This window comes from Delphinus delphis, chromosome 1 (assembly GCF_949987515.2).
Source record: "Delphinus delphis chromosome 1, mDelDel1.2, whole genome shotgun sequence".
Lineage (NCBI taxonomy): Eukaryota > Metazoa > Chordata > Mammalia > Artiodactyla > Delphinidae > Delphinus > Delphinus delphis.
The window spans coordinates 161423864-161446337 of NC_082683.1; the positions used below are offsets into that span (position 1 = coordinate 161423864).

General features: G+C 36.3%; 2 protein-coding genes across 2 annotated transcripts in view; both read left to right on the plus strand.

Annotated features, from left to right (window-relative positions):
* The window catches only part of LIN9 (lin-9 DREAM MuvB core complex component), a 110662-nt gene that overhangs the window by 44926 nt on the left and 43262 nt on the right, over positions 1–22474 (plus strand). Inside the window, exon 8 of the mRNA XM_060010871.1 lies at positions 21580–21713. Within this exon, the coding sequence (XP_059866854.1) occupies positions 21580–21713 (134 nt within the window). The remainder of the gene's footprint in view (positions 1–21579; positions 21714–22474) is intronic.
* LOC132424783 (WD repeat, SAM and U-box domain-containing protein 1-like) lies at positions 3725–5061 on the plus strand. Its single transcript, XM_060010860.1, is given in 2 exon segments — positions 3725–4397; positions 4400–5061. Coding segments are annotated over 2 exon segments (1335 nt in total).

Consider the following 22474-nt stretch of genomic DNA (forward strand, 5'->3'; position numbering starts at 1 on the left):
AAGAATGAAATAATGCCATTTGCAGCAACATGGATGGACTTAGAGATTACCATACTAAGTGAGGGAAGTCAGAAAGAGAAAGACAAATACCATATGATATCACTTATATGTGGAATCTAAAGTATGACACAAATGAACCTATCTACAAAACAGTAACAGACTCACAGACATAGAAATCAGATTTGTGGTTGCCAAGGGGATGGGGTTGGGGGAAGGATGGATTGGGAGTTTGGGATTAGCAGATGCAAACTATTACATATAGAGTGGATAAACAACAACGTCCTACTGTATAGCACTAGGAACTATATTCAATATCTGTTGTAAACCATAATGGCAAAGAATATAAATAAGAATGTATATATATATATAAATATATATGTATAACTGAATCACTTTCCTGTACAGTAGAAACTAACACAACATTGTAAATCAACTATACGTCAATTAAAAAAAAAAAAAAGACTTGTATTGAAGGAAGACCCTGAGCTCACCTCCTTTCATGGGCACACCAGAATTACAACTATTTACAGAACAACTGTTGATGAGAAAGACTGGAAACTACCAGAAAGAATCACAGTGAGATGGGTAAGAGGGGTGGAGTTGCTTTATAATCATTATACATACCCCCAGGGTGGGCAACCCACAAATGAGAATAATTACGATTGTAGGGGTTCACCCCATGGAGCAAGGACAACCAGTGGATCACTGAAGAAACCAAAGAAGAAATCAAAAGATACCTGGAGACAAGTGAAAACAAAAATATAACAATCCAAAATCTATGGGTCGTAGCAAAAGCAGTTCTAAGAGAGAAGTTTATAGCGATGCTAACCAACCTCAGGAAACAAGAAAAATCTCAAATAAACAACCTAACCTTACACCTAAAGGAACTTAAAAAGAACAAACAAAATCCAAAGGTATTAGAAGGAAAGAAATCATAAAGGCCAGAGCAGAAATAAATGGAATAGAGACTTAAAAAAGAAAATATTAATGAAACTAAGAGCTGGCTCTTTGAAAAGATAAACAAAATTGATAAACCTTTAGTCAAACTCGCCCAGAAAAAAAGAGGGCCAACAAGAAGGAGAAGTCAGAACTGACACTGGAGAATCATAAAAGAATACTACAAACAACTCTATGCCCCAAAAATGGACAACCTAGAAAAAAATGGACAAATTCCTAGAACTGTACAATCTCCCAAGACCAAACCAGGAAGAAATAGGAAATATGAACAGACCAGTTACCAGTGATGAAATTGAGTCAGTAATTTAAAGCAAAACAAAACAAAAAAACACCCCAAAACTCCCAACAGACAAAAGTTCAGGACTAGATGACTTTATATGTGAATTCTGCCAAACATTTAGAGAAGAGTTAACACCTATCCTTCTCAAACTATTCCAAAAAATTGCAGAGAAAAGAAGACTTCAAGACTCATTCTACAAGGCCACCATCACCCAGATACCAAAACCAGAGAAAGATACCACAAAAATAGAAAATTACAGGCCAATATCACTAATGAACATAGATGTAAAAATCCTCAACAAAATATTAACAATCAAATCTAACAATACATTAACAGGATAATACATCATAATCAAGTGGGATTTATCCCAGTTGATGCAAGGACGGTTCAATAACCACAAATTAATCAACGTGATACACCACATTAATAAATTAAAGAATAAAAAATCATACAGTCATCTACATAGATGCAGAAAAAGCTTTTGACAAAATTCATTCATTTATGATAAAAACTCCTCACAAAGTGGGTATAGAGGGAACATACTTCATAATAAATGCCATATATGATAAGCCCACAACTAACATCATATTCAACAATAGAAAGCTGAAAGCATTTTCTCTAAGATCAGGGACAAGACAAAGGTGCCCACTCTTGCCAGTTCTATTCAACATAATATTGGAAGTCCTGGCCACAGCAATCAGACAAGAAAAAGAAATAATATAACCCAAATTGGAAAGGAAGAAGTAAAACTGTCGCTGTGTCACTGTCTACAGATGACATGATACAATATATAGAAAATCCTGAAGACACCACCAAAAAACTACTAGAGCTCATCAGTGAATTCAGTAAAGTTACAGGATACAAAATTAACATACAGAAATCTCTTGCATTTCTATACATTGACACTGAACTATTAGAGAAATTAATGAAACAATCCCATTTACAATTGTATCAAAAAGGATAAAATACCTAGGAATAAATCTAACCTAGGAGGTAAAGACATGTACTCCAAAAACTATAAGACGCTGATGAAAGAAATCAAAGATGAGACAAACAGATGGAAAGATATACCATGTTCTTGGATTGGAAGAATTAATATTGTTAAAATGACGATACTACCCAAGATAATCTAGAGATTCAATCCATCCCTATCAAAATACGAATGGCATTTTTCACAGAACTAGAACAAATCATTTTAAAATTTGTATGGAAACACAAAAGACCCTGAATAGCCAAAACAATCTTGAGAAAGAAGAACAGAACAGAGGTATCACACTCCCTGATTTCAGAGTATACTACAAAGCTACAGTAATCACAGCAGTATGGTACTGGCAAAAAAACAGACACATAGATTAATGGAACAGACTAGAGAGCCCAGAAGTAAACTGACACACTTATGGTCGATTAATCTACAACAAAGGAGGCAAGAATATACAGTGGAGAAAAGACAGTTTCTTCAATAAGTGGTGCTGGGAAAACTGGACAGCTACATGTAAAAGAATGAAATTAGAACATTTTCTCACACCACATACGGAAATAAACTCAAAATGGTTTAAAGACTTAAATGTAAAACCAGAAACCAAAAAACTGCCAGAAGAAAACATAGGCAGGGCCTTCCCTGGTGGTCTAGTGGTTAGGACTCCATGCTTCCAGTGCAGGCGGTGCGGGTTTGATTCCAGGTCACAGAACTAGGATCCCACATGCTGCACAGCCAAAAAAAGTCGAGATCCCTTGACTTCTGTAACTATCCAAAAATAAATAAATATTTTTAAAAATGAAGTTTTAAATAAATTAAATTAAACTACTTTAAAAAAAAAGAAAACAGGCCCACCTCACCTGCGTGTCATGTGCCCTGCACCACTTGCCGGCATCTGAGCGCTGATCCCAGGTGTCGTGGGTCTTTGAGGTGAAAGGGGCAGTGCCCATGGGCCAGTTTAACAGCGGCGGAGGCAGGCGGAGGACCTTGACTGGGGTCAGCCCGCCGAGCTTCCCTGCTCAAGGTGTCTAAACCCACCGTTTCTCGGCGTCAGGTTCTAAGCGCACGACAGGGACCTGCTGAGATCTTGACCAGAGCGATGCATGGTTTTGCGGCCTTGGTCTGGGAGCCGGGCGACGCCTCACGGCGGGGCGTGAAAGCCCCAGCTGGCTTCCACCCCCCCCCACAACCCGAGCGCCGGTCCCCGCACTCGGAAGGCCCTGCTCCCCGCCGGCCGTGCTCCTGCCGCGGGTCGTTCGGTTCGCTGAGGCCTGGTTGGCTCTCAAGAGTTGGGCAAATCCTTGGTCCCCACGTGGGCACGGTGGGAGTAGGTCTCGAGCTTTATGTTGGAGGATTCTTGGCACATCTTGGGTTTGCCTTGCATTAGGTGGGTATGCATGTGTTCACACTGGCGAGTTGATCCAGGATATGACCGGAAATTGAGTGTTTGGCTTGACGGCTGAGGTTTAGGTGGACGCCCACACCAGGATATTTTACTTCAAATAAAGAACATGGTGAAATTAATTCACACGTTAGCGGATCATGATGATGATGTCAACTGCTGTGCCTTCTCCTCTTCCCTCTTGGCCACTTGCTCCTTGGACAAACCAATTCGCCTGTACTCCCTGAGTGACTTCAGTGAATTGCCACACTCTCCATTGAAGTTTCACACCTCTGCTGTCCACTGCTGCTGTTTCTCTGCTTCAGGGCATATTTTGGCTTTATTTTCAACAGGTGGTACCACTGTCTTATGGGATACTCAAAACGGACAGACTTTGGCAGTGATGGAACAGCCCAGTGGTAGCCCCGTGAGGGTTTGCCGGTCTTCCCCAGACTCCACTTGTTTGATATCAGGGGAAGCTGATGGAACTGTTGTTTTGTGGAATGCACAGTCATACAAGTTATATAGATGTGCTAGTGTTAAGGATGGCTCCTTGGTGGCCTGTGCATTTTCTCCTCATAGAAACCTCTTTGTCACTGGCTCCTCGTGTGAAGATTTAACACTGTGGGATGATAAAATGAGGTGTCTGCATAGTGAAAAAGCACATGATCTTGGAATTACCTGCTGCGATTTTTCTTCACAGCCAGTTTCTGGTGGAGAACAAGGTCTTCACTTCTTTCGACTGGCATCATGTGGTCAGGATTGCCAGATCAAAATTTGGGTTATTTCCTTTACCCATACCTTAGATCAGTGGATAAGTCTGTCATAGTGTATGATACTAATACTGAGAATATATTTCACACCTTGACTCAGCACACTAGGTATGTCACAACTTGTGCCTTTGCACCCAATATCCTTTTACTTGCTACTGGTTTAATGGACAAAACAGTGAATATCTGGCAGTTTGACCTGGAAACACCTTGCCAAGCAAGGATCGCAGAAGATCAACCAAAGCAATTTACTGAAGATTGGTCAGAGGACGATGTCTCAAACTGGCTTTGTGCACAAGATTTAAAAGACCTTGTTGGTATTTTCAAAATGAATAACATTGATGGGCGAGAACTGTTGAATCTTACAAAAGAAAGTCTAGCTGATGATTTGAAAATTGAATCTCTAGGGCTGCGTAGTAAAGTTCTGCAGAAGATTGAAGAGCTCAGGACAAAGATGAAAACCCTTTCTTCTGGAATTCCTGATGAATTTATATGTCCAATAACTAAGGAGCTTATGAAAGATCCTGTCATTGCATCAGATGGCTATTCATACGAAAAGGAAACAATGGAAAATTGGATCAGCAAAAAGAAACGTACAAGTCCCATGACAAATCTTGTTCTTCCTTCAGTGGTACTTATACCAAATAGGACTCTGAAAATGGCCATTGATCGATGGCTGGAGACACATCAAAAATAAAACTGTTTATTTTATATTGCAAAAAAAAAGAAAAGAAAATAGAGGCAGGACACAGTTTGTTATAAATTGTAGCCATATTTCTTTGAATCTGTCTCCTAAGGCAAGGGAAACAAGCAAAAATAAACAAATGGGACCTCATTAAACTTAAAAGCTTTTGCACAACAAAGGAAACCATTGGCAAAATGAAAAGACAACCTACTGAATGGGAGAAAATATTTTCAAATGATATGACTGATAAGGGATTAATATCCAAAATATATAAATAGTTCATACAACTCAATATTGAAATAACTACCTGATTTTAAAAAATGGGCAGAAGACCTGAATAGATATTTTTCCAAAGAAGGCATACAGATGGCCAACAGGCACATGAAAAGATACCCAACATCACTAATCATCAGAGAAATGCAAATCAAAACCACAATGAGATATCACCTCACACCTGTCAGAATGACTGTCATCAGAAAGACCACCATTAACAAATGTTGGTAAGGATGTGGAGAAAAGGGAGTGCTTGTACATTGCTGGCAGGAATGTAAGTTGGTATATCCACTGTGGAAAGCAGTATGGAGGTGCCTCAAAAAAGTAAAAACAGAACTACCGTATGATCCATCAATTCCATTCCTGGGTGTACATCCAGGAAAGATGAAAACTCTAATTTGAAAAGATACATGCAACCCAACGTTCACAGCAGCATTATTTACAATAGCCAAGATATGGAAGTAACCTATGTTGCTAATAAAACAGAAACAGACTCACAGATGTAGAGAACAAACTAGTGGTTACCAGTGAGGAGCAGGGTAGGGGAAGGGAAAGATAGGGGTAAGTGATTAAGAGGTACAAACTACTAAGTATAAAATAAATAAGCTACATGGATGTGTTGTACAGCACAGTGAATATAGCCAATATTTTGTGATAAATTTAAATGAAGTATAAGCTATAAAATTTTGAATCACTGTGTTGTATACCTGAAACTAATATAATATTGTAATTCAACTATACCTCAATTTTTTAAAAATGAAAGTGTTTTAATACTGTATTATGAATATGACAGTAAAACTGTATGCCATAAAATTTTTATAATGATTCATTCATTAATGTATATGCCAGGCTACCATGAAGCCATCATATTGATTACACTAGACTACTATAAAGCAATTTGTATTGCTTTTTCTTCATTATCAATGCATGAATCATTGTACCTGTAAATAAAGATGAATTTCTTTTTCACATTATCTTTTCTTTTTTTTGATATCTAGTTTTAGTAATATGCGCAACATGTAAAGCATTTTGTAATATCATATAAGATAATATTGATGTAGGTACTGAGACATGATTCATCTTGTAAACAGACGATGTAAACTTATGGTATTGATAAAAATATACAGTACTATAAATGTATTTCTCTTCTTTATGATTTTCTTAATAACTTTTTTTATCCCTAGCTTACTTTTTTGTAAGAATACAGTGTATAGTACATATAACTTACAAAATACATGTTAATTGCCGTTTATGTTATCTGTAAGGCTTGCAGTCAACAGTAGGCTATTAGTAGTTAAGTTTTGGGTTATACTCTTGAGTTAAAAGTTATACACAGATTTTCAACTGCTCAGGTGATATCACCACTCCTAATCCCCATGTTGTTAAAGGGTCAACTGTATGTGCTGTCTTCAAGAGTTGTACTTGAATTTTAAAAATCACAGACAGGTTAAAAGCAAAAGAATGAAAAAGATATGCCAATCAAATATTAACAGTAGGAAGTTGAAGTGGCTATGTTAACATCAGACAAAATAGAATTCAAGACAAAGAGTATTACCAGAGAGAGGAGATACTTGATAATGATTGAAAGAGCACTTCATTAGAAGAACACAACAAATCCTAATATATGTTTATTAGTAGGCCCCTAATAACAGATGTTCAAAATACTTAAAGCAAAAAGTAAGACAACTAAAGGAAGAAATATACAGGTCAACAATTATAGTTGTAGATTTTAACAACTCTCTACCAGTAATTGAGAACAGGAAAAAAAAAATCAGTACAACTATAGAGAATTAGAATAGCACTACTTGGCTTCCCTGGTAGCACAGTGGTTACAAATCTGCCTGCCAATGCAGGGGACACGGGGTCGAGCCCTGGTCTGCGAAGATCCTACGTGGCACAGAGCAACTAAGCCCGTGTGCCACAACTACTGAGCTTGTGCTCTAGAACCCGCAGGCCACAACTACTGAAGCCCGCATGCCTAGACCCCATGCTCTGCAACAAGAGAAGCCACCGCAATGAGAAGCCCGCGCACCGCAATGAAGAGTAGCCCCTGCTCACTGCAACTAGAGAAAGCCCACACACAGCAATGAAGACCCAATGCAGCCAAAAATAAAATAAACTAATTAAAAAAAAAAGAATAGCACTACCAATCATGATATCTAATTGATATTTTTAGAACAGTGTACCCCAAAACTGCAGAATATATAATCTTTGCACATGCTTAGACTTTGTCAACATAAATCATATGCTGGCCTATTAACACATGTCAGTAAATTTTGAAAGATTGAAATCATATACAGTGTACAGAATTTCTCTGAGCACAACAGAATTTAATCAGAAATTGAAACAGTAAGATCTCTGAAAACATCCAAGTATTTGGGAATGAAACATCATACTTTAAATAATTCATAAGTAAAAGGAGAAAATCTCAAGGGAAAATCACAAATATTTTAAATTGAAAGATAATAAATATACCAAATATAAATATTTGTGGGGTGCAGCTAAAGAAGTATATAGAGGAAACTTTTACATTTTTAAATACTTACATCAGAAGAAAATGCTTATATACATTTTAAAAAGGTATAAATTTCTGTTTTTACCTTAAGAAGCTAAAGAACAAGCCCATAGCTAACATCATACTCAACAAGGAAAGAGTGAAAGCTTTTTCTCTAAAGATCAAGAACAAGACAAGTGTGACAATATAGTGCTGGAAGTCCAAACCAGAGCAGTCAGGCAAGGAAAAAGAAGGTGTCAAATCCAAAAGGAAGAAGTAAAATTATCTCTGTTTGCAGATGACATGATCTTATATAGAGAAGACCCTAAAGACTCTACAAAAAACTATAAGAACTGGTAAATGAATTCAGTAAAGCCAGGATATGAAACCAACGTACAATAATTGGTTGTGTTTCTATACACTAAAGACAAAATATCTGAAAAAGAAAATAAGGAAACAGTCTCATCCACGATGGCTCCAAAAGCAATGGAATACTTAGGAATAATTTTAACCAAGGATGTAAAACATCTATACACTGAAAATTACAAGACATTGATGAAAGAAATTGAAGAAGGCAAAAATAAAAGGAAAGATATCCCATGTTCATGGATTGGAAAACTTAATATTGTTTTAAACAGTTCATACTTCCTAAAGCCATTTATAGATTCAGTGCAATCCCTATGAAAATTCCAGTGGCATTGTTTACAGATACAGAACAGTCAGTCCTAAAATTTATGTGGTACCACAAAAGACCTGACTAACCAAGGCAATCTTGAGAAAGAGGAACAAAGTTAGAACACTCAAATGTCTTGATTTCAAGCTATATTACAAAACTATAGTAATCAAAATAGTATGAGACTGGCATAAAATAGACATATAAACAAATGGAACAGAATTGAACCCCCCCCCCCCAAAAAAAACCCCATGAATATATGGTCAACTGATATTTGACAAGGCAACCAAGAATACTCAATGGGGAAAAGACAGACTCTTCGATAAATGGTCTCAGGAAAACTAGATATTCACATGCAGAAGAATAAAACTGGCCTCCTGTCTTACACCTCTCACAAAAATTAACTCAAAGTGGAATAAAGTCTTAAATGTAAGACCTGAAACTATTAAATTACTAGAAGAAAACACAGAGGAAAAGCTCCTTGACATTGGTCTTAGCAATGATTTTTTTTTTTTTTTTTTGGAGATGACACCAAAAGCAAAGGAATAGAAGCAACAATCAGCAAGTAGGACTACATCAAACTATAAAAAGCTTCTACACAGCCAAAGAAACAATCAACAAAATAAAAAGGCAACCTACGGAATGGGAGAAAAGATTTGCAAATCATATATCTGATAAGAGTTAATATTCAAAATATGTAAGGAACTCATACAACTCAACAACAAAAAGAGGACCTGATTAGAAAATGGGCAGAGGAGCTGAATAGACATTTTTCCAAACATGACACATAGATGGCGAACAGGTACATGAAAAGATGCTCAACATCACTAATCATCAGGGAAATGCCACAGTGAGATGGCACCTCACACCTGTTAGAATGGCTAGTATCAAAAAGGCAAGAAATAACAAGTGTTGGAAAGCATGTGGAGAAAAGAGAACCCTGTGGATTGGTAGTGGAAATGTAAATCAATGCAGCCACTATGTAAAACAGTAAGGAAGGTCCTCAAAAAATTAAAAATAAAAATACCACGTGATCCAGCAATTCCACTTCTGGGTGTTTATCCAAAGGAAACAAACTCACTATCTCCATAAGATACATGCACCCCCATGTTCGTTGCAGCATTATTTACAATAACTAAGGCATGGAAACAGCCTAAGTGTCCACTGACAGATGAATGGAGAAAGAAAATATCGTGTATACAGTTGCCCCTTGAACAATGCGGGGAGTAGGGGTGCTGGTCTCCCGTGCAGTCTAAAATTCACAAACATTCAGCCCTCCATATCTGCAGTTACATATCTGCAGGTTCAACCAACCATGGATCATGCAGTACAGTAGTATTTACAACTGAAAAAACTCTGTGTGTAAGTGGACCCCTGAAGTTCAAACTTGTGCTGTTTAAGGGTCAACTGTATATACAATGGAATATTATTTGGCCATAAAAAAGGAGAAAATCCTACCACTTGCAACAACATGGATGAATCTTGAGGGCATTGATAAGTGAAATGTCAGAACAAAACAAGTACCCTGTGATTCCACTTATATGAGCTGCTTACAATAGAAACAGTCGTAGAGACAGAAAGTAGAATGGTGGTTGTCAGGGGCTGCGGGGGAGGGATGAATGGGGAGTTACTGTAATGGGTGTAGAGTTTCAGTTTTACAAGATGAAAAGGGTTATAGATATGAGTGATGATTGAACAATGTTATTAATATTTAATACCACTGAACTCTACACTTAAGAATGGTTAAGATGATAACTTTTTAGTGTATTTTACTACAACAAAATAATTGAAAAAATAATCAATGTCAAGAGAATGAGAAGAGAAGCCACAGACTGGGGCAAAATATATGCAAAGGACATATCTGATAAAGGACTGTTATCCGGAACATGCAAAGGACTCTTAAAACTTAATAAATAGGAAAGCTAACAACCTGATTAAAAAATGGAGAAATGATCTGACCAGGTACCTCACCAAAGAAGATATACTCTCATACTGTTGGTGGGAATATAAATTGGTGCAGCCACTATGGCAAAAAGTACAGAGATTCCTGAAAAAATTAAGAATAGAACTATAACACACACACAAAAAAGAACTATCATATGATCCAGCTATTTAACTTTTGAGTATTTATTCAAAGAATACAAAAACACCAAATCAAAAAGTTACATACACCCCTATGTTCATCACAGCATTATTTATAATAGCCAAGATATGGAAACAACCTAAGTGCCCATTGTTGGATAAATGGATAAAGATGTGGTATGTGTGTGTGTGTGTATATAAAATATACAGTGGAATACTACTCAGCCATGAAAAAATGAAATCTTGCCATTTGTGAGAATATGGATGGATCTTGAGGGTATTATGCAAAGTGAAATAGAAAGACAAATAGAAAAAGAAAAGACGAAAAAAGAAAGACAAATATCGTATGATTTCACTCGTATGTAGACTATTAATAAACAAAATGAAAACAAACATAAATACAGAGAACAGAGTAGTATGGTTACCAGAGCGGAAGGAGTTGGGAGAAGGGCAAAATGAGTAAAGGGCGTCTGTTGTATGGTGACGGATGGAAACTAAACTTTTGGTGATGAGCATGCTGTAATATATATAGAAGTCAAAATATAATGTACACCTGAAACTTATATGATCTTATAAATTAATGTCACCTCAGTTTTTAAAAAAAGAAAAGATATACAAATGGCAAATAGGCACATGAAAAGATATGCCACATCATATGTCATCAGGGAAATGCAAATTAAAACAATGAAATACCATTATACACCTATTAGAATAGCCAAAATCAAGAACTTGACAACACCACACGAGAATGTGGAGCACAGGAACTTATATATTACTGGTGGGAATGCAAGATGGTATGGCCACTTTGGAAAACAGTTTGGCAATTTTTTACAAAATTAAACATATTCTTACCACACAGTCCGTCAGTCACACTCCTTGGTGTTTACCCAAATGAGTTCAAAACTTACTTCTTCACAAAAACCTGCACATGGATGTTTATAGCAGCTTTATTCATAATTGCCAAAAGTTGGAAGGAACCACTATGTCCTTCATTAGATGAATAAACTGATACATCCAGACATGGAATATTATTTGAAGCTAAAATGAAATGAGAGGGAATTCCCTGGTGGTCAAGTAGTTAGTACTCTGCGCTTCCACTGCTGGGGGCCTGGGTTCGATCCCTGGTTGGGTAGCTAAGATCCCACAAGCTGTGTGGCATGGCCTAAAAATAATAATAATAACAAAATTCCATGAAAAGAGATGGAGGAACCTGAAGTGCATATTACTAGGCAAATGAAGCCAATCTGAAAAGGTTACATACTGAATGATTCCAACTGTATGATATTTTAGAAAAGGTAAAACTATGGAGACAGTTGAAAGATGAGTTATTACCAGGGGCTAGTGGGAAGAGGGATTAATAAGTGGAGCACAGAGGTTTTTTAGGGCAGTGAGACTGCTCTGAGTGATATTGTAATGATGGGCAGGTACATGCCCTTATACGTTTGTCAAAACTTGTAGAATGTGCAACGCCAAGAGTGAACCCTAATGTAAACTATAAACTTTGGGTGATAATAATGTTTCAGTGTAGGTTCATCAGCTAACAAAATGTACCACTCTGGTGTGGGATGTTGATAGTGGGAGAGCCTGTTGGGTGTGTCAGGCAGGAGCTATATGGGTTGATAGTAGGGGAAGCTCTTAGGGAGAGTAAAGATAGGGCATGTATGAGAACTCTGTACTTTCCTCTAAATTTTGCTTTGTGTTTAAAACTGCTCCTAAAAAGGAAGTCTGTTTTTAAAAATCAACTAATGTAATTCCCCATATTTAGTAGCATAAAGTGGAAAAACCACATGGTCCTATCAATAGATAACAAAAAGTCATTTGACAGTATTAATGCCCACTCATGATAAAACTCTCAAAAACTAGAAATAAAAGGGAACTTCCTCAACCTGACAAAGTTAATGTATGAAAAAATCTATGTGCAACTACATACTTAATGGTGAAATTTTGAATGCTTTGCCACTAAGATGGGGAACAATGCAAGGATACACTTAGGATCTGTATACAGTATTCTGCTAGATACAGTGAAATAATACAAGAAAAAAATAGAAATCATAAAGTTTGGAAGAAATAAAACTGTCTCTTTTCACAGATGACATGATTACCCATATGAAAATCCTAAGGAATCCACAAATCAAGGACTAGAATTAATGAGATGAATTTTTTTGCAAGGTTTGGATATAAAATCAATATGAAAATTAGTTGTATTTCTGTATAATAAGGCAACAACTGGAAAATGACATTTTAAAAAATGACACTATTGACAATAGCATAAAAAACCTAAATAATTAGAGAGATAAAACATGTCATGGATTGGAAAACTCAGTATTGTTAAAAATGTCAGCTCTGCCAAGACTGATCTTAGAGGTAAACAGTCTAAATCACAGCAGCCCTTTTCTTTTTCTTTCTCTTTTTCTTTTCTTTTCCTTTTTTTTTTTTGAAATTGTCGTGCTTATTCTAATGTCTGTGAAAATGGGAAGGATAGTTTAATCCAGAAATAGATCCACACATATGTCCAGTTGACTTTCTGAAGGTACCAAAGCATTTCAATGGAAAGGAAGGGCATTTTAATAAATAATGATTGATCAACTAGTTATATATTTGGAAATAATATGAACCTTGACCTTTCCTCATGCTATACAAGAAACTTAATCTAAGATGGACCAAAGGGCTAAACATAAAAGCCAAAACTATAAAGCTTCTATAAGTAAACACAGGAAAATATCTTGTGATCTGTAAGTAGGCAGAGATTTCTTGGATCTGACAAAAAATTATCAAAAAAGAAAAATAAAGGTGATTTTTAGGTTTAACTTAAATTTAAAACTTCTGCCCACTAAAAGCCAACATTAAGAAAATAAATAGGCAAGCCATATACTGGGAAAAAAATATTTCCAAATCACATATCTGAAAAGGGACTATATCTAGAAAACATAAAGAACTCCATTATTTAGTAATAAAAACATAAGTAATCCAATTCAAAAAATAGACAAAACACTTGAGTAGAGACTTCCCAGAGGAAGATGTATGAATGACCAATAAGCACATGAAAAAGCACTCAACATCAGTAGTCATCAAGGAAGTGCAAATTAAAATCATAATGAAAGTAATGGAGTAAAGCATGGAGTAAAGTATGATGGTTTTTAATAAAATTAAACTTATGTCTGTCCTGTGATCCAGCAGTTCTGCTCCAAGATATTTAAGTAAGAGAAATGAAAATTGCTGTTCACAGAAGGATATATACAAGAATGTTTATGGCATCTTTGTTTTAATTTTATAGTCAGAACCTGGAATCAACCCAACAACAGGCGAATGGATAAACATAACATGATATTTTCTTATATTGGGATATAAATTGACAATAAAAAGGAGCTAACTACTGACATATAGATTAACTTCAGATAGTATGATGAGCAAAAGAAGCTGAAAACTAATGAATGCATATTGTATGGTTCCGTTTATATGAAGTTGTAGAATAGGCAAAATTAATTTATGGTAGAAAAATATCATCAGAAAAGAGGTTGCTCCTGAAGAAAGGATTGCCTAGGAAGGGGGAACTTTCTGGGATAATAAGAATATTCCGTGACTTTAAAGATGGATGATTTCATTTGTCAAAACTTACAGGATTATACACTTACATTTTCATTTTACTGTATGTAAATTTTACCTAGAAAAGAAAAGTATATAAACAAACAAAATTCCACATTCCTTTCTGGGAAGAAATTTTTTAGTAAAGAAGGAGTAGTAGACTTTTCCTCAATAACAACAACAAAGGAATTTTTTAAGTAACTATATTTAAGATTTTGCAGTAGGCACAAAGAAGACAGGTAAAAAGTGACGACAAGTGATTCTTAGTTACAGAGTTAAGAACGCAAGTGTTTTGACAAACACCAAAATGATGGAAAATTTGAATAGTGGAAAAGTCTTGGGGAAACGTCTGGACATGATACTTTAACCACATTGTACAGGAAGTTGTTCATCAGGTGTCCATTGCTGTGAATAGTTCTAGAACTCTGTGTAGTCAGAGAAGTCAGGGTATAAAAAGAGATTTTAAAATCATTGGTTTGTTAAGAAATTGTAAAATTCAGAACTGTCTTAAAAGTAATGTAGTTTATCTAAGTAGTTTATCTAAGTCAAAGGGTTATGGGAAAGGAAGTCATCAAGGACAATATGGAAGATGTGATTTGGAAGATATGGAAGATGTGATTTATAGAAGTAAATGTAGAGTTAAGATTTGACAGCTGCTGGTTAACCCAAATTCTGAATCCTGGCCCAAAGCTGAGGCTCTGACCAATAATATTTAAAGTTGTCCCTTGATGTTTGTTTATAATGAAAGTACTTTCTAAACTTGGATTTTTGGATGCCATTAGGTATGTTCACCAGATTCCCAGCAAACTTTCTGTTGTGCTTGAAAAATTGTCTTTTTTTGCATTGCGTATTTGACCTTATAAACGGTCAAAGAAGTAGAGTGACCATATAATTTATCACCCAAGTAAGCATCTTCTGAAAGTAGAATAGGAGGTGCTGTTAATAACTGAAGTAGGATAACAGGTGTAAATGGACATTGTCCCGAGATAATCAGCTAATAGGATTTATGGATTAATAGGATTTACCCCACCTAAAGGATGTTTTTGAATTTTTTTCTTATTATAAAATATTCTCAGAGCCTTAGGATAATGCTGATAACCACAGCAGCATTTTTTTCTTACTTTCCTGAACTTGGCATTCTGACCGAGAACCTGCTTTTCATCCCTTAGTGACCATGTATACTAACTTAGGTTGCTGCTTTTGTTTTTTTAGCTTTGCATTGTCAGCACCAGTAATCTGGAAATGGCTGTTAAGGAGAGGGCTGCCTTAGAGACAAAAATTTAAGTATTTTTAAAAGTCTTTGAGCCAGTTAAGTAAAACTGGATAGAATGTAGCCATCACTTGAACAGATAGATACTCCTGTAATAATAGGGGAGCCTGACTTCAAATATTGATCTGTGGTAGAGGGACATAAATGACATCCATATAAAAATATGGAAATATCTTCTTTTCTTGATTTATAAAGGCAATGCATTCTCAAAAAAAGAAGAAGAAAAAAACACAGAAGTGTAGAAAGTGAGTTTCCCCTAAAGTTTTATAAATCTCCCTCTAAAGTTTGATGTATGTAAGTATACAGTATATGCCAGAACATAAGATGTTCCTCCCTCCAAATTATATTTGAGTTCTTATACTTTTCGTATTATAAGTATTCTCTCAGTTTATTTTGCATAACCAAGCCTGCTTGGTGAAGACTCACTGTTTTCTGATTTCATTTTGTTGCAGTTGGAGAAAGCACTTTGTATGATTTTACTTCTTTTAAAGTTGTTGAGACTTGTTTTATGACCTAACATTTGGTCTGTCTTAGAGAATGCCCCATGTATGTTTCAGAAGACTGTATTTTGCTGTTGGGTTGAGCATTGTGTATATGTTAGTTAGGTCAAATTGGTTGATAGTGTTGTACATGTCTTCCATATTCTTATTGATTTTCTGTTTTATTGTTGTATCAATTACTGAAAGATTAATATTAAAATCTCTAACTATAATTGTTGAACTCTTTACTATTTCATCAGATTTTGCTTCAGGTATTTTGGTGCTCTGTTAAGGTGCATATATATTTATATTTGTCATATTTTCCTGATACATTGACCCTGTTATCATTGTGAAATGTCCCTCTTTGTTTCCAGTAGTATCCCTTATTTTAAATTTTCATTAATACAGCCATTCCAGTACTCTGTTGTTACTGTGGTAAATCTTTTTCCATCCTTTACTTTCAACCTATTTGAATCTATGAATCTAAAGTGTGTCTCAGACACATGTAGAAATATATAAACAGCTTATAGATGAGTCTTGTTCTATTGAAGTCAGTCTGCAAACCTCTGCCTTTTTAAAAATTTAAGAAATTTTTATCTAATTGTATTTTTTATTGAGGTATAATTGACATTAACATCGTATTAGTTTCAGCTGTATAACGTAATGATTCAATATTTGTATATATTGTGAAATGATCACCACAGTAAGTCTAGTTAATATCCATTACCACACATAGTTACCAAAAATGTTACAACTTTTAAGATCTACTTTTTTAGCAACTTTCAGATACAGGATTTAGTATTATTAACTATAGTCACCATGTTGTACATTACCTCCCCATGACTTTTTTTGTTTGTTTATTGTACATTTACAATTAAAAAAATTTTTTTATTGAAATATAGTTGATCTACAATGTGTTAGTTTCAGGTGTACAGCAGAGTGATTCAGTTATATGTGTATACGTGTGTGTGTGTGCGTGTGTGTGTGTATATACATATACTTCTCCATTATAGGTTATTACAAGATATTGAGTGTAGTTCTCTATGCTGTACAGTAGGTCCTTATTGGTTATGTATTTTATATAGACTTACTTATTTTATAACTAGAAGTTTGTACCTTTTGACCCCTTTCACCCTCTGCTTTTTGATCAGTGGTTAGTCTATTCACATTTTATGTAATAATTGATATGCTTGCATTTATGCCTGTCGTTGTGCTATTTGTTTACAATATGTCTCATATCCGTTATTTTCCTTTACCTCCTTTCCTGCATTCTTTTGTGTTAAACAAATACTGTTTAGGATACAATTAGTATACAAATTTTACTTATTATAGTTATATAGTTAGTATTTGTATATTAGTATACAAATGTAGTATACAATTTTAATTTCTCTGTTACTTTTATGTATTTTTTGAGGGTTTTGTGTGTATGTGTGTGTTAGTTGCTCTGGGAAGTACAATATGCAGTTTTAACATATCATAATCTAATTAAGATTAATACTGAATTAATTCTGATAAAATATAGCAGAATTACTCCAATATAGCTCCATTTTCTCCTACTTCCTTTTTACTGTCATCAAACGTGTTACATTACTATCTATGATAAACCTGAGAATATAGTATTATAATTATTGCTTTAAATAATCTTTTTAAAAATGAAATGAAGGGAATAGAAAAAAATGTGTGTGTGTGTGTGTATTTTGTACACACCGTTTTTTATATGCACCCACATATTTGCCATTTCTGGTGTTTTTCTTTTCTTGCTGTGGATTTTAGTTACTGTCTGGTATTATTTCCTTTTATCACAAAGAATGTGTTTTAGTATTTCTTCCTAACGTGTCTAGTAGCAACAGATCCTCTCTGTTTTTATCTGAGAATGTTTCCATTTCTCCTGCATTTGTGAAAAATAGTTTCACAGGATATAGAATTCTTGCTTGATGTTTTTTTCTTGTTAGCACACTGAATATGTCACTCTGTTGCCTTCTGACCTTCATTGTTTCTGGTGAGGTGTACCTGTTAATTGTGTTGCTCTTCTCCTACATGTGATGAGTGATTTTTCTCTGGAAGCTTTTCTCTTGAATATTCTCTCTTTATCCTTGGATTTTGGAAATTTCACTATGATGTGTCTAGGTTTGATACTCTTTATATTTATCCTATTTGGGGTTTATTGAGTTTCATGGGTTAGTAGCTTAATTTTTTAAATCAAATATGAGAGATTTTTAGCCATAATTTCTTCCAATTTCCTCTTCACCTTCTCTCTCTCCTTCCTTTGGGTCTCTCATTACAAATATGTTGGTGCACTTGACATCTTCCTACAGCTCTCTGAGGCTCCCTTCATTTTTCTTTAATCTTTTGTTCTCTGTGTTCTTTGGATTGGATAATTTCTGTTGATCTCTCTCTCTTTTTTTTTTTTTTTTTGCGGTATGCGGGTCTCTCACTGTTGTGGCCTCTCCCGTTGTGGAGCACAGGCTCAGCGGCCAGGGCTCACGGGCCCACCCAGCCGCTCCGCGGCATGTGGGATCTTCCCGGACCGGGGCACGAACCCGCGTCCCCTGCATTGGCAGGCGGACTCTCAACCACTGCGCCACCAGGGAAGCCCTGATCTCTCTTTAATAGATCAGAATCCAGACTTGCTACAATATATTATCTAAAATATTCCCTGATTCTTTTCTTCAAATCTTCTCTTTAACTCTAAAGTTTCTATTTGGTTCTTTTGTATAGTTTCTTGAAATTCCCTGTTGAGTCATTGTCTTTAATTCTCTGAACATATTTATAAAATCTACTTTTGAAGACTTTGCTAATGTATCATCTGTGTCAGTTTCTACTTACTGTACTTTTATCCTGAGTAAGAATCATGCTTTTTTATTTCATTACATACCTAGTAATTTTTGGTTGAAAACTAGATATTTTAGATAATATATTGTAGCAACTCTGTAATTTTTTTGAGAATTGTTTTTACTTTAGTAACTTCCTATGCAACCACTGATGTCTCTGCTCAGTTTTTTTTTACTCTTTATTTATTTTTAAGCTTGCTTCCTAGGGAATGTTCCTGTGTCTGCATAACTTAGTGGCCAACCAGTGACTTAGGCAGAGATTGTACTCAAACATCTTAATCCAGAAAGGCCTCAGACCGATCTCTGTGTGGACTTGGGAAACACATACAAAGTTGCTGTCCGTTTTCAGATCATCCTTAGCTTTTACTTTTTACCAGACTTTCTTAGGTCTTTCCCACCCAATCACATAGTTTTCCACTTAGGCAAGAATTTATGGAGAGTTTATTTCAGTCTTTTTATGGCTCTCTAGTTTCCAGGATCTCCCTGTTAAATTCCTAGCTATTCTGCCAGTCACCTCAGACAGGACTACCTCTTAGGCTTGCAGAGTTGTGGGGTTTTCTTATTCTTTCCTGATCGAGTTTGCCACTCTTAACTAGCACAGTCACAGGTTTTTACCCACTGGTCCACATCCTGTCTGCCCCTCTGGCAACAAACAACACTGTTTCCATGACCAACCATACACTAGAAAAACTCTTTTTACCAGCCAAGCTATTGGTGGTGGTAGAGTGTGAATAGCCTCTTGCAGAAAGGCCACTGAGTTCACTTGTCCTTAACTGAAGCTCTAGCAGTTTTTCAACAGTAATCATTTCTTAATTGTTTTCTGCATTTGGCCCATTTCTAGTACCCTGAAATGGTTGTCTTTGACAATCTTGTACAGGTTTATACAAGTCTTTTGCAGAGAAGAATCACCAACCTCTTCACACTGCCATAACTGGAGGTCCTTTTCTATATTTACGTTTGTTTATTCAACTTTATTACTCGTATCTTCTATATACCTGTTTACTTTTCCTTTAATTGGTCTGTCAAAGACTGAGAATGATATTTTTTTTTTTTTTTTTTTTTTTTTTGCTGTACGCGGGCCTCTCACTGCTGTGGCCTCTCCCGCTGCGGAGCACAGGCTCCGGACGCGCAGGCCCAGCGGCCATGGTTCACGGGCCCAGCCGCTCCGCAGCATGTGGGATCCTCCCAGACCGGGGCACGAACCCGCGTACCCTGCATCGGCAGGCGGACTCCCAACCACTGCGCCACCAGGGAAGCCCGAGAATGATATTTTTTTTAACTTTTTATTTTTTATTGGAGTATAGCTGATTAACGATTGTTGTGACAGTTTCAGGTGCACAGCAAAGCAACTCAGCCATACATATACATGTATCCATTCTCCCTCAAACTCCCCTCCCATCCAGGCTGCCACATAACATTGAGCAGAGTTCCTGTGCTATACAGTGGGTCCTTGTTGCTTATCCATTTTAAATATAGCCATGTGTACATGTCAATCCCAAACTCCCTAACTATCCCTTCCCTCCACCCTTCCCCCCTGGTAAACATAAGAGAATGATATTTTAGTCTTCTACAATTGAGTTTTTATCAGTTGATCCTTTTAAACAGTTTTGCATTGAATATTTGTATTTTATTTAAATGATATCATTGGGACTTTCCTGGCGGTCCAGTGGTTAAGACTCCACATTTCCAATGCAGGGGCACAGGTTTGATCCCTGGTTGGGGAACTAAGATCCCACATGGCACACACTATGGCCAAAAAAAATTAAAAAATAAATACTATTTTTGTGTGTATAAAATGTGTCACTTTGCCTAGTTTAATGCCTTAAATGCTACTGCTCTTATATTTTTCACTCATGCTGGATGTTTGCTTGGATTTTCCTTATGTTACTTCAGACTGGATTTAAATAGTGACACAAGAATTCATCTGTGTGAGGGATCCCCAAGACCACCCCCAGGTTTGGTTTGGTGATTCACTAGAAAGACTCAGAGTACTTGGCAAATAGTTGTACTCACGGCCATGGCTTATCTCAGAAAAGGATATAAAGCAAAATAAGCAAAGGGAAAAGTACATGGAGCCAAAGTCCAGAGGAAAACAGGTGCAAGCTTCCAAGAGTCCCTTCCCTGTAGTGTCACACAAGACTTGCATAATTCCTTCAGCAGCAAGTTGTAGCAGCACTTGTGAAATGTTGTCTACCAGGGAAACTCATTAGAAACTCAATGCCCAAGGTTTTTACAGGGGGCCGGTTACGTAGGCACCTTCTGCCCAACACATACAAGAATTGGAAAGCAGGTAACCACATTGTTTGCACAGCCTAGGCACAGTAAACCACTCTTTCTTAGTATGCGAACAATGGGAACACTCCCAAAATTCAAGTACCCAGAAGTCAACATTATAGGCAACCCTTTCTAAGGTTAGCAGTCTGAAACCTAGTAAATCTTTTCTGCATAGCACCCTTGTCTTTCTTTTCTTTTTTTTTTTCCAGTTGAACTACTAGTGTTTCATTCATGAGTATAATGACCAAATTTGTTGACTTTTTTTTTTTTTTTGGCAATTCGAGGTTTAAAGCAATGATATGATGTTAAAGTATTTTCCCCTTAGTTTAGTAGATATATGATTTCATTCATATGTCAAATTAGGGATCACCATTTATAGTTTTGTTTTCTGTTTCAAAAAATTTTTTTGTTGTTCCTTTAAGCCTAAAATAAAGTACATGCTTTTTTTGAAACTTTAATAGACAACAGTACTATACTTTCTCCACTTTGAATTACATGCTTGGAGCAGTTTTGTATGTAACAGTTTTTTGTATTTCCTAAATATCATAATGCCTTTTTGTTTCTTTTTTCAGCACGATTACGTGGTGTTCATGATGGTCTGTTCACTGGACAGATAGATGCTGTGGATACTCTTAATGCTACTTATAGAGTAACTTTTGATAGGGCAGGGCTTGGAACTCATACTATCCCTGACTATGAAGTTCTTGTAAGTATTGTTTCATAATACATGTGTTTTATGCCTATTAAATATGTGTTGTAGAGTTTTCTTAGGGGTTGTATTTATGATAGAATCAGAATTTCACGTCACAGAGGAAGAGATCTTTAGGGGTTTCCAGCCCTGCTTACTAGACTCCTGGAGCAGAACTAAAGTCTTCCACATTTTCCAGAAGCTAGCATCTGTCTACCTAATTTAGTGTGACACAACTGATCACTCTTGACTAACTAATCTTAGGGAATAAGCTACACAACACTTTCATTTCAGCTGTTGGTATAGTCCTCTTGCAAAATGACTTTAAAAGTATGTTAACATCTTGCACTTCAAAAAAAAAAAAATATATATATATATATATATATTTTTTTTTTTTTGCGGTACACGGGCCTCTCACTGTTGTGGCCTCTCCCGCCGCGGAGCACAGGCTCCAGACACGCAGGCTCAGCGGCCATGGCTCACGGGCCCAGCCGCTCCGCAGCATGTGGGATCCTCCCGGACCGGGGCACGAACCCGTGTCCCCTGCATCGGCAGGCAGACTCTCAACCACTGCGCCACCAGGGAAGCCCCTAAAACATATATTTTTATATGTTCCTGTTTTATCCTCAGAGTATGCAGGGTGGTTGTTAATTACCCCCACTTTTTGCATGATGAAATTGAGACATAAGTATGTTAGGTAATTTATTCAAGGCTTTCAAGCTGGATTCTTGCCCTATTGAGACTGGAATCCACATCGTTTGAACTTCTGATATAGTCCA